Source organism: Odocoileus virginianus, unplaced genomic scaffold, assembly GCF_023699985.2.
Source record: "Odocoileus virginianus isolate 20LAN1187 ecotype Illinois unplaced genomic scaffold, Ovbor_1.2 Unplaced_Scaffold_3, whole genome shotgun sequence".
NCBI classification, from domain to species: domain Eukaryota; kingdom Metazoa; phylum Chordata; class Mammalia; order Artiodactyla; family Cervidae; genus Odocoileus; species Odocoileus virginianus.
In genome coordinates this window covers 3,339,746-3,356,538 of record NW_027224265.1, presented here as the reverse complement: position 1 = coordinate 3,356,538, position 16,793 = coordinate 3,339,746, and the positions used below count along the sequence as shown (strand labels likewise).

Here is a 16,793-nt window from a genome sequence, read left to right as displayed (position 1 = left end):
CCTCCCCGCCGCGCGCGGCTCCGGTGCGACAACACGGGGAAGGAGGCCTGGACTCGGCCTCGCCCCGCCGCCCCGTCTAGAGTCAGGAAGTGGTGCTCGTCTGTGATGTTCGAGGCGCGCTGTGGCGAAGGCGCGGACATCCGAAGGCAGAGCCGAGGGTTGGCGCGGAGAAGGGGCCCAGGATGCAGGCGGCTGCGGCGCCGCCGGGCCGCTCCACCCCGGCCCCGCCCTCCGCCGCCCCTTCCCCGCCTTCGCTTCCGCCCCTCCGAGGCTCTTGAACCCGTCAGGGGGCTTCGGCCGCGGCTCGGGCGGGCGCTAGGGGCGGCGGGGAAGCGCGGGGATTCCGGCGCGGGCCACACCCCGCCCGCCGCGCGGCCGCGGGCCTCCCGCCCGCTTTGTGCGGTGGGCGCTGTCGCCCGGGCGACGCCGCCGCCCCGCCCCGCCCCGCCCTCCGCGGCGCCCGCCCGGGTCTCCGCGCGGCCGCCCGCCCCGCCGCAGTCCGCAGGAGCCGCCGCCGCAGCCAGCCGTGGGCCGCGATTCCCGGGGCCGTCGCAGGAGCAGAGCTCGGCTCTCCGCGCCTGTGCTGTCGTCCGCCCTGGCCGCCTCCTGCCCGCGTCGGTCCGCTGGCCGGGGCTGGCTGACCAGCTCGCCCTCCGGCTCGGAACCGAGGCTCGGCGGCCGCCGCAGAGACCCGCTCGCTAGAGCCTCCCGGGGGCCGCGCGTCTGCCTGCTGGGGCCCCGCCGTTGATGACATCTGGCGGGAGGCTGCCATGGAGGGGGACGGTTCAGACTCCCTGGTGGGTAGGGGCGAGGGCGGCTGCCTCAGCCCGGAGGGCGGCGCGCCGGGGCTCCGCGCGCTCGGTCCCCGCTGCCCTGAGCCGGGAGCGAGCCTCTCCTCCTGAGGAGCGGGGGCGGGCTTGCGGTGGCCCCGCTTCCTCTTCGCCTTCCGCTCCCTAGGCCGGTTCCGCAATCCCGGGCGCCCCCTGTCTGCCCCTGGGAGGGGAGGGTCAGAGTCGGGGTCACCCAGGCCCGGAAGGGGGCGCCCCTCGGGCGCGGCGATGGCCCACCTGAGAGCCTCGGGGAGTTGGGGCGGGGCTCTCCGGTGGCCTTCAGACTGCCGAATTCGCCTTAAGGACTCGGGGCCCCGCCGCGGCCCCGGGCGCCCGCACCGCCGCCCTTTTTTCCCGGAGCGTGGCGGGGCCGGTGCTCGAGTCCTCCTCGGACCCCCGCAAGCCCGGCCCGCGGTCTCCGTGAGCGCAGGCTCCTCCCCGGCTTTGCCTGCCCGCGCGGGGCGGGCTTGCTCCGGCAGCTGTCGGGGTTCGAATGCTTTTGTTTCAGGGAGTCGGGTGTGCAGTGCAGTTCTCAACTTGTTGGTTTTCCGTCGAACCTCATTTATTTTGAATTGGCTTAATTGGGGGAGCCACCACACCACATTTCCCATAATCAGATTGCTTCCCTTCAATGCATGTAAAATGAACACTCGTTTTTCTTTTGCCTAAGAATTGCTTTATATCCATCGTGATTAGAAAGTTTGTACACTGCTCTGTGTACAAGAAAAGTGGAAATGATTTTAGATCTTCCAGTGAGAGGTAAACATCCCATAAAGTGGGGTGTGAGAATCTGCTTTGGACTTTGAAGACAATATTTCCCTTTGAATTAGATGTCAAGTTCTTTATGAAATGAGATAGGATGTGAATATTCTGTATTCTTTGATGTGAATTGTGAAGTGTAGATATCTTCCTGATTTTCTACAACTGTGACGTGATGCGGGCTTTTACTAAATAATTTATTGAGTGATGCAGCAAGAACCGCTGCATTGCATGACTCACTGACAGTGATAAAGCCCGTTGGCTGAAGTGCTGTCGTCAGGGAGTATTAACTCACTGGGTATCATTTTAAGGGGAATAGACTCACAAACATTTTTATTTAACTAGAAGAAGTGAATGAATTCAGTTTTAATTTTCTGTGTGTTTCTAGTAGTTGAAATGGTTGACTAGCATTGTACCATCCTTACAATTGCAAGGATGCTAAATATAGATTCATAGCACCTGAAGCTTGGGATCCATGGAGGGAAAACTGCACAGGCAAAGGATGGGAAAGCTGGTATGAGGTTATTAGACCTTTATAGTTGTGATGAGTCTAAGTGTTTCTCATTGAAAGTACTGCAAGCTTGTACCATTGAGAGCACTTAATAGTGGTTCTTTGTAATCCTTGCTACCCTTTTAGTATTCATAAAGTGCTTTCAAGATAACTGCTTTGGTATGCAGCCTGAGAACCTCAAGTATTTTACATACATTACAGTTGCAGCATGTGGAAAATGGTCACATTTAATGTAGAAAATTGCTGATAATTCAGCTTGTAAGTAGATTTCAAATAGGGTCCAGGAACATAATGGCTAGCCCAGTTTTTAACAGCTCCTGTTATTTGTCAGTTACAGAGCTAATGTGCTAAATAGGAATAATCCTGTTCTTGTGCTGTATTCTTTTTTTTTTTTTTTTGGTGCTGTATTCTTAATTTTTATTAAAGTAATCTGCTCTCAGAATTTCACTAAAGGTGAAGTATTATGGTTGGCAAATATTTTATGTTGATTTTTGTCATATTTCAAGTATATTTTTACCATCTCATGTCCGTTCACTTCTAGGCCATGCGATGATGAGGGGGTGGATAAATAATGGTGTAGACTTTCCTAGCCAAAAAGAAACTTCAGATTTTAAAAAATCTTTAATTCTTTTCGGTAGTAATTATATATGTATTTATACATGGGGTATAAGCAAGTTAACGAATTTACACACTAAAAGCCTTTTATTCTGATTTCTGCTTCTCATTAAGGTTACCATTAAGAATATCGAAAGAGAGCTCATTTGCCCGGCATGCAAGGAGCTGTTCACCCACCCGTTGATTCTCCCTTGTCAGCATAGCATCTGTCATAAATGCGTGAAGGAGCTCTTACTGATGCTTGATGATTCATTCAATGATGTGGCGTCTGACAACTCCAATCAGAGCAGTCCTCGACTTCGGCTTCCCTCCCCTAGCATGGATAAAATTGACAGAATTAGCAGGCCAGGTATGTGGTAGAACCAGGTGATGAAGCTTGTTTATATGTTCAGAGATAATTGTAGAAGGGAAATTTTGTCATTTTGGGGGTTAATCTTTCCAGGTGAATAAATTAAAACTGTATTTATAAAAGAATCTCTGTCTCTCTTAAAATGAACTTTTAAAATGTCAGAATGAACTTTTAATTGTGTTTTGATATTCATTTAAAGTGGATATTGGATGTTGAACACCAGCTTTGTGTTAAACCCATTGTTAACTGTGTCTGTATTTTAGGGCATGTTCTAAGCCTGTGATGTCCTTTACAGGAGGGTTGAAATAATGGACTACTGAAGTACTTACTAGGGACTCTTCTATGTTTGGTAATAGGTAAATAAATATGCAAACTTAAAGGATGAGACTACATAATGCCTAGTCCCAGAAGCCTTTTAGAGGAATGTTATTTGATATCATTCTACTACATTTTATTCTTCAGCCATTTTTTTGATCCAGATTTTAAAATAGCGATTTTGAACATCAGCTAAACAGTAGTGGAATTCTGTAGTAGTTTATAGAAGTAGATCTCAGTTCAGTTCAGTTGCTCAGTCGTTTTCAACTCTTTGCGACCCCGTGAACCGCAGCACGCCAGGCCTTCCTGTCCATCACCAACTCCCGGAGCTTACTCAAACTCATGTCCATCGAGTCGGTGATGCCATCCAACCATCTCATCCTCTGTTGTCCCCTTCTCCTTCCACCTTCAATCTTTCCCAGCATCAGGGTCTTTTCCAAGGGGTCAGTTCTTTGCATAAGGTGGATGAAATATTGGAGCTTCAGCTTCAGCATCAGTCCTTCCAGTGAATATTCAGGACTGATTTTCTTTAGGATGGACTGGTTTGATCTCCTTGCAGTCCATGGGACTCTCAAGTCTTCTCCAACACTATTGGGATGGTATTTTTTTTCTTCTGAACATCTGCTGCGGGATTAATGTAGACCAAATTGATTTGAAATCACTGGGAACGAGGCCATTGGAAAATTAAGGGCCAGAATGAGCAGTGAGAGTCAAGGGAAAGCAAAGGTTTGGATGGAGATGTCCCAGCCTTACGCTCAGCACTTCCTGTCGAGGAGGGTCCTTTAGTGCTCATGAGCAGCAGATCTCAGGCTTCAGCTCTGTCCAGTGTGGGCTTTGAAGTTTCCACTTTCATCCTCTGTCCACTCTTATTTCTCTCTCTTTCGTTTAGGAGTAACTTTTTAATATTGTAAAAAAAACCCCTAAAACAAAACACTTTTTTTAAATCAGAAAAGGATCTTTTCCTCCTCATTTGCGTTTTAGAGAATGTCATTTTTGGTTGTGCTCTGTTATGGATCTCCTTGGGCAGTATTTGTGTCTGTGTGTTCCATTAGAGAGTGGATAAGAGGAGATCAGTTCTAAGAGTGGTACTATGGTATTTGAAATCCATGAATTTTTCTTTAAGTGGAATCACCAGTTGCTTGGAGGACACTTTATGCACATCAGAGTGGTGTGTATACACATAAAAGGGAGCTTTAGGTAACGGGCAGGTGCAGGGTGCATGAGGGTGGGGAGGGCTTTGCTCTTTGTGACATCACCACTTTCATGGTTTCCTCCTGAGACGAGGCTGGTGTACTGGGGAGGCTAGGAAAGACGGTGATAGCTTGAAACCACTCTACCAGATAAAAGTTCATCTTCTGTTAGTAGATTCTTAGAGAAAAATTAGGGACCCTGGCTTGATTAACGAACAAGATTCACTTTTTGTATATTAATGTTCAGCACAGTCCATTAAATGAGATTCTAGTTAAATACTAGTATTTTTACTGATCTTTAGATTGAGCTCACATGTGTATTTCATGAAATTCTTTATTATGTTTAGGCTTTTAATCTTAAGACTTGGTTGGTTTTTATGGGATCAGTATAAAATATGAATGAAAAGTAGTTAACTATTCGTTTCCAGCAGTTGGTAGCCATTCAATAAATATTTCTTGCATGGATGTTGACTGGCAAACATCTGCTATGAGATTTGTACAGATCATGCCATAATGGCTTATCTTCGTTGATAATGGCATTTGTTTCCAGGACAAGAGATCAGAAATAGATTTACTAGATATGTTCTTCCCTCTTCTTTAGGAAGAACCCTTTTAAGCTGAACTGTGTCCTGACGGGCAAGTTAGAAAGCTGCTCTCTGGAGAATGATGTAAAGGAAATAAGAACGTTTAGCTGGGAGAAGGGTGTGACTGCAGAATATGAGGGCTGTCTCATGAAAGAGTAGTGGTGCTCTAGGCATCTTCGCAGCAGACGTTCCAGATCTGTCCAGTGTACTAGCCACATACGGCTGTTGAGCATGTGAAACACATTAGTCTGAATGGAGGGATACACTTGAAACTCTTAGAAGGAAGAAATGAACATAAATATCTCTAATAATTTTATATTGATTACATTTTGAAATGATAATTTTTGAATATATTGTATTACTAAATATGTGTTTCTAAAATTAGCTTCACTTGTTTATTTTTACTTTTTAATGTGGCTATTGGAAAATGGAGGAGGAAATGGCAACCCACTCCAGTATCCTTGCCTGGAAAAATCCCATGGACAGAGGAGCCTGGCGGGGTACAGTCCATGGGGTCGCAGAGAGTCGGACACGACTGAGTGCTCACACATTGGAAAATGTAAAATGACATCTGGCTTACACTTTCACATGTATTTGTTTCAAATTGCATTGTGTCGTTCATTTGACCGATTTTAAAATAAAAGGATGCCTTGAAAGAGCAAGACTTGTGTATATAACATTAGCATGTTAAGTTGTAAAATCTAAAAGAGCTGTATAACTGTTCATTTTTGGTCATATATACATATATATATACACACAAGATTTTTCTCTCATTTTGTTCTCATGTCCCATTTGTCTGTTGTCATTAAGATACAATCAGTGTTAGCAATATTTATTTACTGTGCTGATTTCGGTCACTTAAAACAAGCAAAGATACTTTATTTTGACTTTGTATTTTCAACAGTTACCATAAGTAACTGTTTAAAAACACAAATGTGTGATTGTTTAAAAACACAGGATAAAGTATAGGCTCTTAATTGCTGCACGAACAGTGTTTAATTCTGAACTGTGGTAAAATAATTTCGATGAATGCTTTACATTGGTGGCTTTGTATAAATGCCACATGTACCAGGAGAAACACATTTTTTACTGGCAATTCAATAATTGTGTTATGTGTAGGACACAGTTACTGCTTTATCTTTTGTTAACATGTTGTGACTCTTCTCTTTGAAATTCAATTCTAAATCCAGCTTTCTGTTCATTGTTCGCAGCATCACAACGGAGATCTTTGGGGTGGAGAGGTAGAAAATGCTTTATTGCTTGTGTGGCCGCAGGCAGTATAGTGTTGGATTTAAATTAAATAACTTTATAGAGATAAATTAAAAAAAATCATCATCAGTGGTCAAGTCTTCAAAATCATATAGAAAAGTGAACAAATTGGGCTGACATGACTTAAAGGTCAACAGGACTAAATTTTCAAGCAAGTTCTGATGTTTTTAAAGGAAGTTCTGATTATTAGTGCTTGCATTTTGTTGTATATGCACACACACGTACGTGTATCCATGATGGGATATTTTTAAAGGAAAAGCATCCCCTTGTTATTGTTTTTTTTTAATGTTCCGTTAAAAATGCTTTACATTTACTTAATGGAGCAAAGCTTAAATTAACAGCCATATTGCTACCATGGGAAGGTTAAATAAGCCAGCACCTTAATTTGCTTAAAGGTATTGATAACTTCCCTGGTGCTCAGAGGGTAAAGCATCTGCCTACAATGTGGAGACCCGGCTTCAGTCCCTGGGTGGGGAAGACGCCCTGGAGAAGGACATGGCAACCCACTCTAGTGCTCTTTCCTGGAGAATCCCGTGGACAGAGGAGCCTGGTGGGGTCACAGAGAGTCGGACGTGACTGACTTCACTTTCTTTCACTTTATAATTTGGTAGTTAATACCATAAATCTTAGCTTGTTTATGCATATGGTGTATTTTGTTAATATTTTAAAGTATTTGGAATCTGAGTTTTAACATTTGGGTCTTGCTCATTCATGAATAAATAATATACATTGCTTTTGTGTGAAAGGTGGGCCCACTCATCGTATTAAAATAGTTTCTTTTTTTATTCCAGTTGACCTTTAAAGTAAAATTGGCTACTTTTTTTGAGGGAAAATGCTGGTGATACCTTAAATTTTGGTGGAGAAAATAAACACCTGAAATGTTACCCTTTTCTGTTTTCCTCACCACCTTCTACATGCCTCAGTTTTAAAATCTTAAGCCACTTCTAGAAGCCACACGTAATCCATTCTCTTATAGGCTTTAGTGAGTCCCTGAGAATTTGAAGTGTTGAAATTTAATAATTAGGAGGAAAGGCAGGAACAGTTTGCTTAAAATAATTGCTCATTACCCACTTTTGATTCAGAGGGTAGTCGAGAAAAAGGTTTTGCAGTTTGAAAATCCAGTACTCAAAGGGATAATGTAACTCATAGGCATCAGATGGTCAGGATGTGGCTGCATTAAGGCGGTGCATGAGGTGGCGGCCGCTCCGCGGCACCAGGAGGCAGCGTGATGTCAACGTGAGGAGATGCAGTCTACCACGTGGCCAGGTAGTAACAGTGTGGAAGTTTGCAGCCAGAATATGGCAGAAGATACGCAGTTGGAATAGGTTGGGAATTTGTGATGAACTTTTGTTTTGAAATACTCTATTTTGAAATGCTTTATTACTATTTTTTATCATTTAAAAGGGAAAACATGGGATGAAGAGATGACTTTTGGGGGAGGATTTGCTATAAACCAGTTTGAAATAATTTTGGATTCTTCATTTTTATGACTGTGTCATGGTTTATGCTTAACTGGTTTATTCTGTCTTTGAAGTTAAAGGTATAGGGGGAAAGTGTTGATTCTATGAAATAACAGTTGAGATAATTAGCAAATATCATTGACCCCATGAATGGAGTTTGACTTGGAAAATTGTATCGCTTGGCCTATTTTGCTTCTTTACCTTTCTAAGATGTCATTACTCCCCCCCATTATACCATGCTTTTGAGTAGTACTGTCCATAGACCTTTGTATAATCATAGAAATGTTTGACCCTGTGCCATACAAGATGGTAACCAAAAATGTCTTTTGACAGTTTAAAATGTGGGTACTACTACTAAGGAATTGAGTTTTATATTAAATTTTTTTCCCATTTATTTTTATTAGTTGGAGGTAATATTAAATCTTAAGTAAATTTAAATAGCTGCACTTGGCTAATAGTTACTATAGTAGCAGAGTTATAGAGAAATATTGATTCTGTTGTTTTGTTCTTAGTTCTACTGACTTGATTTTTTTTCCCATCTGGCTTACTTCTCAGACTGTCCTTAGATTTATCTTGCTTTCTTTATTGCCCTGAAGTATATTTTATTGTTTATTTTTATGAAAATGATGGTAGAAAATAAGACAGACAAAATAAAAGTTCTTTAGTATTCATAAAAAATTTTGAGAGCTTTTAAAATGTTTAGAAAAATAGCCAAGATATATTGATTTAATTTTTTGTCTGGTTTAAGAAGTTCAGTGTGATGCCTTACACCTTGTTTTTTATTATAAAAACAAAAGAGGTTTACAGAAAAGGGATAAAACTTGTTTTTGAAATTTCTGAACATGAGGGTCAAAATCTGGGTGTCACCAGTGTACATGTTAAAGCATGATTTTATTGGCATAATTTACTTTTGTTTTTTCCCCATTACTTAATTGAGCACAACTTTCAATTCACAAAACCAATAATTTATTTTTTTAAAACATTGACTGTTAAGATTAGTTATCCATTTTAATTTTTATCACCTAGTTCATGTGTGGAAGCATGTGATTAAATATGAATTTCCATTTGTTTAAACTTGACCACTGCACTGTATCACTTCCAGAATTATTTGGCTTGTTTTTTCACTAAATGAAATTTTCATTGGCATGTGTTTTAAAAATAGTTCTGCTGCTTATTTTATTATGTGCCTGCTGTGGTGTGAAATATCTCATACTATATTGCATGTTTTTAGAATTATTACAAGAATATATTTTACATAGGATTTTCACATTTTTATGTGACTGCTTTCTTGGGTATATTTTTAAATGTAAAGTTTAAAAATGTCTTTACATTTTTTGAAGATATTTAAAATTTAAGATAATGAAGCTGCATGCTTGTTGGCATAAGTGGCTTTGGGGCCTAATGCTGTTTTGCATGTTGTAAAATCACTTCAAATGTCTCATACCATGGACTGATCACTAAATGTTAACCTGTAGTGATTTATGTAGTGATATGTCAGACATTGATAGTAATGTTGCCTAGGCAATATTAATACAGCTGTTTAAAGACCTTTTCTAAATGTGATTTTCACTTTTGGGAATGGATAGTAGTATGAAAGAAGGCTATAGCCAAAACAGTTTGTGTTTATAATTTGTGGGAAACCAAGACTACCTGCTTGGACTAGATTTATACAGGAGAGGAGGAAACAGGATAGGCATGCACCTGTGTTAAACAAACCACCCCAGATTCCTGCGAACCTGTGGGTAAGGACTGTCATGCCTTGGTTTCTTGATTTGTTAAAATCAGGATACTACTAAGGAAAGGTCATTTAGTGTGTTGTAAAGTTACTTGTATTTTTGGTGTATCTTTTGGCTTACTGAATTAAACAATCTTAATGATTCTTTTTTTCAGGTCATAAGAAGATATTAAATGGTTGGTTCCTCTTAAAGTCAAGATTCTAGGTCTATGAATAAGCTTTTCACTCTTTTATAGATTGCACTGAATTAACTAATGATTTTGCCTACTGAATTTTCTGGATAAAACAATACTACAGTGGGATACACTATTGTGGTGCTTCTTAACAATTTTGTTGTCACGTATTCTTCTGAGAATCAGAGCCATGGATTTGATTGCTTTTTAAAATTTTTAAATTTCTTTTAATTATTTTTTTGTGCTATGGATTATTTAACCAGAAAGTATGTATGGATACATAGATGCAGAATTTTGCATGCAATTTCAAAGAGTTTACGAAACTATTTGAATCTTCCTGGAGTCAATCCATGGACCCTGCCTGGGTTAAGGGCTTCTGTCCTTTTGTGTATAAACTCAGTTCCTATCAATCAGCCAAGGATATTTTCATTTAAATGCAAGCCACATTCCTTTGGGTATGATGTATGAAAATAACCATTTTTATATAATTGTATACTTTCAAAAGATCTTGATCCTGTGTAGTATTGTATGCTTTGTCCACATATCTGATTTAATATGGTATTTTTATGGGATTTATTATAGAATAATTTCTTTCATCTTTGATTTGATAACTTAGTAGCTTGGGCTTATCTTTTATATATAAAACCATTAAAAAAAAAGAATTTCCAGTACATGAACTGATTTATATGTACCACTTTGAGTATTATGTTTTTGGAATATATATGTAGATACATATCTTTGCAAAACATGACACCTTTTTTTTTATTCTATTCATTTTCCTACCTATGTAACTGAACAAGAACTTATTAATTACGCAGGCTGGAAACGCAATTCACTGACCCCTAGGACAACCACTTTTCCTTGCCCTGGCTGTGAGCATGATGTGGATCTTGGAGAGCGGGGAATCAATGGTCTGTTTCGAAATTTCACTTTGGAAACTATTGTTGAAAGATACCGGCAGGCAGCCAGGGCAGCCACAGCCATTATGTGTGACCTTTGTAAGCCACCACCCCAAGAATCCACAAAAAGCTGCATGGACTGCAGTGCAAGCTACTGCAATGAATGCTTCAAAATTTATCATCCTTGGGGTACCGTAAAAGCGCAACATGAGTATGTGGGTCCAACTACGAACTTTCGACCCAAGGTAAGTGAAGTTTCTGTGAAGTTAGTGGATCCCAGGGACGGGGGAGCCTGGTGGGCTGCTGTCTGTGGGGTCGCACAGTTGGACATGACCTAGCAATAGCAGCAGTGTAGTAAACAATATGATGAGATAAATTATACCAAGTCTAGAACCTGACAGAAGGAAAATAATTTTAAAAGCTGAGAGGAGAAATTAAGGCCTTGTAGTTGGAGTTATTTAGTGTGTTGCTAAACATCCCCAGAGCTTAGAAGGCAGTGGTATGGTTCACTCTGTTAAAACACAATGATGTGCAACACATGAGTATTTGTGATGATAACTGAGAAAGGGAGGAAAAGTTGTGTCAGATATACTCTCTATACTCTTAAGACTGAGATGGTTAAAGTGACAAGCTTTTCTCCTTTAACATGACAAGCCTGTCATTGTCTAAAAGGAGTGGTTGGGCAACATTCTGACATTTTTAGTTACCTTAATTGTACCACGGATAAATAAGAGTAATTACAGCCTAATAGTTTGAAGCTTATGACATAATGGTTATATAGTATCTGAAGTGGGATTTGCATTTCTTAAATATTCAGGTAGTTTCTGTAATAATGAACAAAGGAACCTCATGAATGAAGTTTTAGATGAAACAAAGTTGTCTCTGAATTGGTAATTGTTGAAGCTAGATAAAGGATACATTGTGATTTATTATTCTTCCAGGTAAATAAATAAATAAATATTACTCTTTTTTTTAAAAAAGAATTCTTTGTATTGCAATTTGCCCTACTATGTGATTCAAAAGCAGAATGTGTTTTTGGTATCTTCACTTAATACTGCTTTCTGATTTATATAGATTTAAAACATGTAATTGATTCTTTTGATTGATGTTCTCATTCCCCTAAACCTAGTAACTTGTGTGAGTATGAATTCTGTTTATGTTCTTAAACATAAGACACTGAGCATAAGACATTTCCATAGAAAAATGGGAAAAAAAAAACAATCTTCAGAGTTATCTTGAAACTGAGCTGAATATTTCTCATTTCATATTAAATGCTGTGGGACTGGTGGATTAAAGCAAGAACAGTCTGTGCTTATGCTTTTTGAAATGACTTCTGTCTCAAAGTATGCCAGTGTGGCAACAGATTTATTAAATACTTTAAAATTCTGTTATATTCCTTAGCTCCTCTTAAATGCTCAAGGTCATAGATTTTTAAAAATTTATGACTTCAAGCTAGTGTTTGATGTGTCTTTTAAAATATTAATTAAATTGATTAGTACTATTCTATCATGAAGGAACCTATAATTATTAAGTATGTTGGGCTTTAGTTTTTAGGAGTTAATTTCAGAAAATTGACCATTTTTAGTATAAATTACAGTCTTGTTCTATTTACAAATGTGAGATTGATAAGAGAAATATGAATAAGTTATATTGAGGAGAAATGTTTTTTCCCTCCAAGTGTTATTCACTATAGTAAAATTCTAAAAAGGTGTCTCTTATCATATAGAATATTTACTTGTAATTTACTTGTAATTTTGAGTTCTTGCATTCCTTGCAGGAAGCCAAGCTTTATATTCTAATTGTAATGGCTTTGAGAATGTAGGAACCTGGATATGCTTAAAAATTTGAAATCTTTTCCATTTTTTTTCCTGGAGCTACATATTAGTATTAGGACTTTTTGTATTAGAATTAAAAAAATATTTCTAATCTATCAGACCAGTTGTAGCTGCTTAAATATTATCTTTTGGAATAATTAACAGCTTTTTGATTAAAACAATCCTTTTCTTCCAAATGAAAACAGCTGTATTCTATAAAATTCTGTTTAACTATGATGATAGTTTATGGAATAAATAAAAAGATAGAAACTAAAATCAGGAAAGCACAGTTCTAAATTTGTTCAGTATGTGGGTAACCAATATGTAAAAACAAACATTTGGAACCTTATGAAGTGTTCCAAGTTCCTTAGTAACAGATTTCTTGTGAGGATAATGAAGCTATAGGGTCTCATAGTTGTTTGTTTTAATACTTTATAAACATTTATCATAATCATGAATAATTGCCTAGTCATTGTGGTCAGAGGACCTTTTTAGCTTGTTTAAGTCTGATAGGAAAGGAATTTTCAACTTCTTAGCACTGAGTTTAGGGGAAATAACATTTACATAATTGGCCATTTGAACCCTTAAATTGAAAAACAGTTCTAATATAGAGAATTTTCATACAATGGACCAAATGCTTTTATTTCTTTTTACATTTTTATTACTTTAAATGGCTTGTTAGTGATTTTATAATGCAAATCCTTGTGTTTTGGTACTTTATCCAATTACTTGACATCTTTTGAGCGCCACATAAGCTATGAGGACCCTTAATCCCACTTTTATCCTTCATTCTATAGATTTTGATGTGCCCAGAGCATGAAACAGAGAGGATAAACATGTACTGTGAATTATGCAGGAGGCCAGTCTGTCATCTCTGTAAGCTGGGTGGTAATCATTCCAATCACCGCGTAACCACCATGAGCAGTGCCTACAAAACCTTAAAGGTAGAGCTTATTTTAGAGCTAAATTTTGATTCTTTATAACTTTAGACCTTTAACTTTTTTTTCCTGTATAAAATCATGGCAAATTGTGTGATCTGTTTTACTGAAATGAGTTAACAGTCTGAAGCATTACTTAATGATCTGCTAATATTAGGTGGTTAGTATACGTGACCAGGCAGTTCTCCGTTCTTGTAATGTGCTAGTTCTAAAGCCTGAGTGCTGAGAGGGACAGAGGACTCTTCATCATGATCCATCACTATGTGAGCCCAGTGCCATGACCTTGAGTGTGGTTACAGGTGTGACAACGCTTTGAAGGGTAGTAGCTTTTTTAAGACGCTTGATTCTTGTTGCTTGCCAGTAGAATAGGTATAAACTTTTTTGTCTGTTCTGTGGATTCTAGCTAAACCTGAGTTACTTGCTGTCTGTTAACATTATACATGGCCCTCTTAATACTTTTAAATTTGGGTTTTTTTGTTTCATTCTTTTTTCCTTTTTAAAAAGGAATTTGTTCATTTATAAATCTACCACCCGTTTACATTACTGTCTCCTTTGACAGTATATTATGTGTTCTTTGCCCTGTATCAGTTTGCATATCTACCTACAGTTTCATGTTTTGTGCTTTATGGATCTGTCATGCTCAGCCTGACCTCTTGAACATGTGGGTTACAGGTTTTGTTCATTGTCCACCTTTGTTTACCTAATTCTGTTAACCTGTGTCATTTGTAGATCAATTTTGACTGATTTTTCTCATCATTTTGAGTTGGATTCCCCTCCTGCCTTGCAAGCCTGGCAACTTTTGATTGGCTGCCGGGTATTGCAAAGCTTACCTTGTTGAGCGCTGGATGTTTTTGTATTCCTACAGTTGTTTGAGAGTATTCTTCTGGTGTATGATTAATTTACTTGGGAACAATTTGTTCCTTTTGGGTCTTAGTGTTAAGCTTTGTTAGGCAGGACAGAACAGCATTTTGGTCTAGGGCTAATTTTATCTGACTATTAAAGTTAAGCTGTTTGTTTACTCTTCCCAATGCCCTATGAATTTCGAGGGTTTTTATGTTTTTTTTTTAGTCTGACTGGTGGGGAATAGGCACTGTTCTCAACTTGTGTGAGCTCTGAAATTATTCCTTTCAATTCTTCTGGGTGATATTTTCCCCAGCCTGTGTCACACACATGAATTGATCAGAGCTCTTGTGAATAAGAGAGCCCTTGGTAAATCTCTGGAGTTCTTTTTTTTTGTGGCCATCTGCTCTTAGGTGTTACAGTCTATAACCTCTGGCTTTCCCAGACTCTCAGCTCTATCTCCCCTTCTCACAGGAGATCCTGAGCCTAGATTGAATTCTCTGCATCAGGTCTGGGAAGTCTTCTATAGACAATAAGCTGGGATCACCATATTCCCTTGTGGCTCAGATAGTAAAGAATCCTCTTGCAATGCAGGAGACCCAGAAGGAAATGGCAACCCACTCCAGTATTCTTGCCTGGAGAATCCTATGGACAGAGGAGCCTGGCGGGCTATAGTCCATAGGGTCGCAAAGAGTCTGACATGACTGAGTGACTAACACTTTCACCATAGGCTCATCTTGTTTCGCATCCCTCAAGGTCACTGCTTTTTGTTTCTTGATGACCAGTGTCTTGAGATCTGTTCCATTTGTTCTGTTAGTTGTTTCAAGTGAGGGAGTAAATCCTGTCTTTGTTTCTCTCTTGTGCCTCACAGTGGCAATACCTCTGTTTGCTAATTTTACCTTTGGCTTCTTTTTTGGTTGAATATTACACAAGTTGTCCAAAAAAATTTTTTTTTCTGTTACCTGGAATCAGTCTTTGGCAATAATATACACCTAAGTTAGCCTTTGCATTCTGTTGTTAATTTCTCTCATTGATGTTTCAGACTTTAGAAAAAATAGACTCCCTATGCAGTTTTCAGTTTATTCACTTTTTAGTAAGGATAAAATGATTTAGGTTGGCTAAAAATAGCAAGAAGACCTCCTAAGATCGTCCTTCTTACTTGGTTTTAGGTTTTACTTCAGAGGGCTTCATGATCTAGGTGACAGGTTTGTGACATCATTTCAGTTTTGCTCGTTGGAGTGTTGCAGGGGGTGATTACACACATGGTGGGCCTCAGAGTCTCCTGGGACACTTGGTAAAGTTACGAGGCCAGTCTTGACCTCCTTCAAGGAGCTTGGGCGTCTGTGTCCTCATGGACTCTCAGGAGAGTGGTACTCACCAGCATTTAAGAACGAAGCTAGGTTTGAGCAACTGTGGGGTCCTCGAGAATTTAGCCTCTCATCAGTTCCTGGAGAGCTGGGGTCTTGGTAGAACTAAGGGATTTCAACCTGCTCCCCAGATGAGATGAGCTTCCTGGCTAGAGTGTCTAGGATCAGTGTCTGGTGCATATACTTTTTGGAGGCTTATGAATAAATGGACCCCTGATTCTTGGTTAAAACAGATCTAGTCTTAACACAGACTGCCCAGGTTTAAGGGGACTCAGAAGACTGGAGCCGTCTCAGGTAAAGGCTGCTGTGGGCTGCAGACTTGCTCTCAGCATCACAGCTCACTGGAACTGCTCAGACCTCGGACCGTGTTTCTGAATTCTGTCCTCTCCCCTCCTCTAGCCTGTTTAGCCCTGCTAACATCATCTGTTTTGGAACTAAGTCCAATTCAGTTTAATTGTCCAAATTCCTTTCTTTGCTGCTTTGCTGAAAAGAGTGCCAGCACTCAGGCCCGGTGGGTTTGGTCCGCAGGCAGGGGTGGGGTCCTGGAGGAGCTGTCCTCTTCCTCGCAGCTTGGTGCGGAGGCAGTGCCTCTCTGCGGGTGGCGGCGTGGTTAGTGTGCATGGTCAGGTTTCTAGCTCAGCTGCTTATGCGTGATGTTTGTGTTCAGCTTTGGTTTCCTCATCTGTAAAATGCTGTATTAAGATACAAGATTTTAATGTTTCTTCTGATCCTTAACATCCTGAGTTTCCTTCTTGGTCCCATCCTGCCTTGATTCCTCAGAAATCTTGTTCCTCCACCTAACAGGCCTTTCCTCTGTCCCTCTAGTGAGCCATGAGGGAAACTCACTGGGTCTGATCCTGGGTGTCCCAGAGAGTTGTAAAGGTGGGTCCTGCCAGAGAGACCTGTTACTTTGATTTCTGTACTTTCTCTTACCCTGTAACATGGTCTAAGTGGAAAAAAAAAAAAAGATGATGATACAGGAAGGAGATTCACCTCTTTAATTCCTAAAGCTTTAATTCTCTGCCCTGCTTCTTAATAACCCTTTTCAACCCTTGGTGTCCCCAGTTATGACCAGGAATGCCCAGATCTTCTGTCGGGACTACAGCTTGCGAGGTGTTTCCTGAATTTTCTTAGTCTTGCTTAGA

The 16,793-nt window shown here is 40.1% G+C and overlaps 1 protein-coding gene across 5 annotated transcripts in view; it reads left to right on the top strand.

Annotated features, from left to right (window-relative positions):
* Positions 1-16,793, top strand: part of TRIM36 (tripartite motif containing 36) — a 41,846-nt gene that overhangs the window by 10,751 nt on the left and 14,302 nt on the right. Inside the window, exons 1-5 of one of the 5 annotated variants that reach the window (XM_070462362.1) lie at positions 679-797; positions 2,830-3,064; positions 6,365-6,394; positions 10,609-10,934; positions 13,301-13,447. In XM_070462362.1, coding sequence (XP_070318463.1) covers positions 771-797; positions 2,830-3,064; positions 6,365-6,394; positions 10,609-10,934; positions 13,301-13,447 — 765 coding nt within the window. In that variant the 5' untranslated portion in view covers positions 679-770. Of the gene's footprint in view, positions 1-678; positions 798-1,925; positions 2,104-2,829; positions 3,065-6,364; positions 6,395-10,608; positions 10,935-13,300; positions 13,448-16,793 lie in introns of those variants that run through there. The other 4 variants (XM_070462360.1, XM_070462359.1, XM_020900017.2 and 1 more) reach the window with 4 other exon arrangements.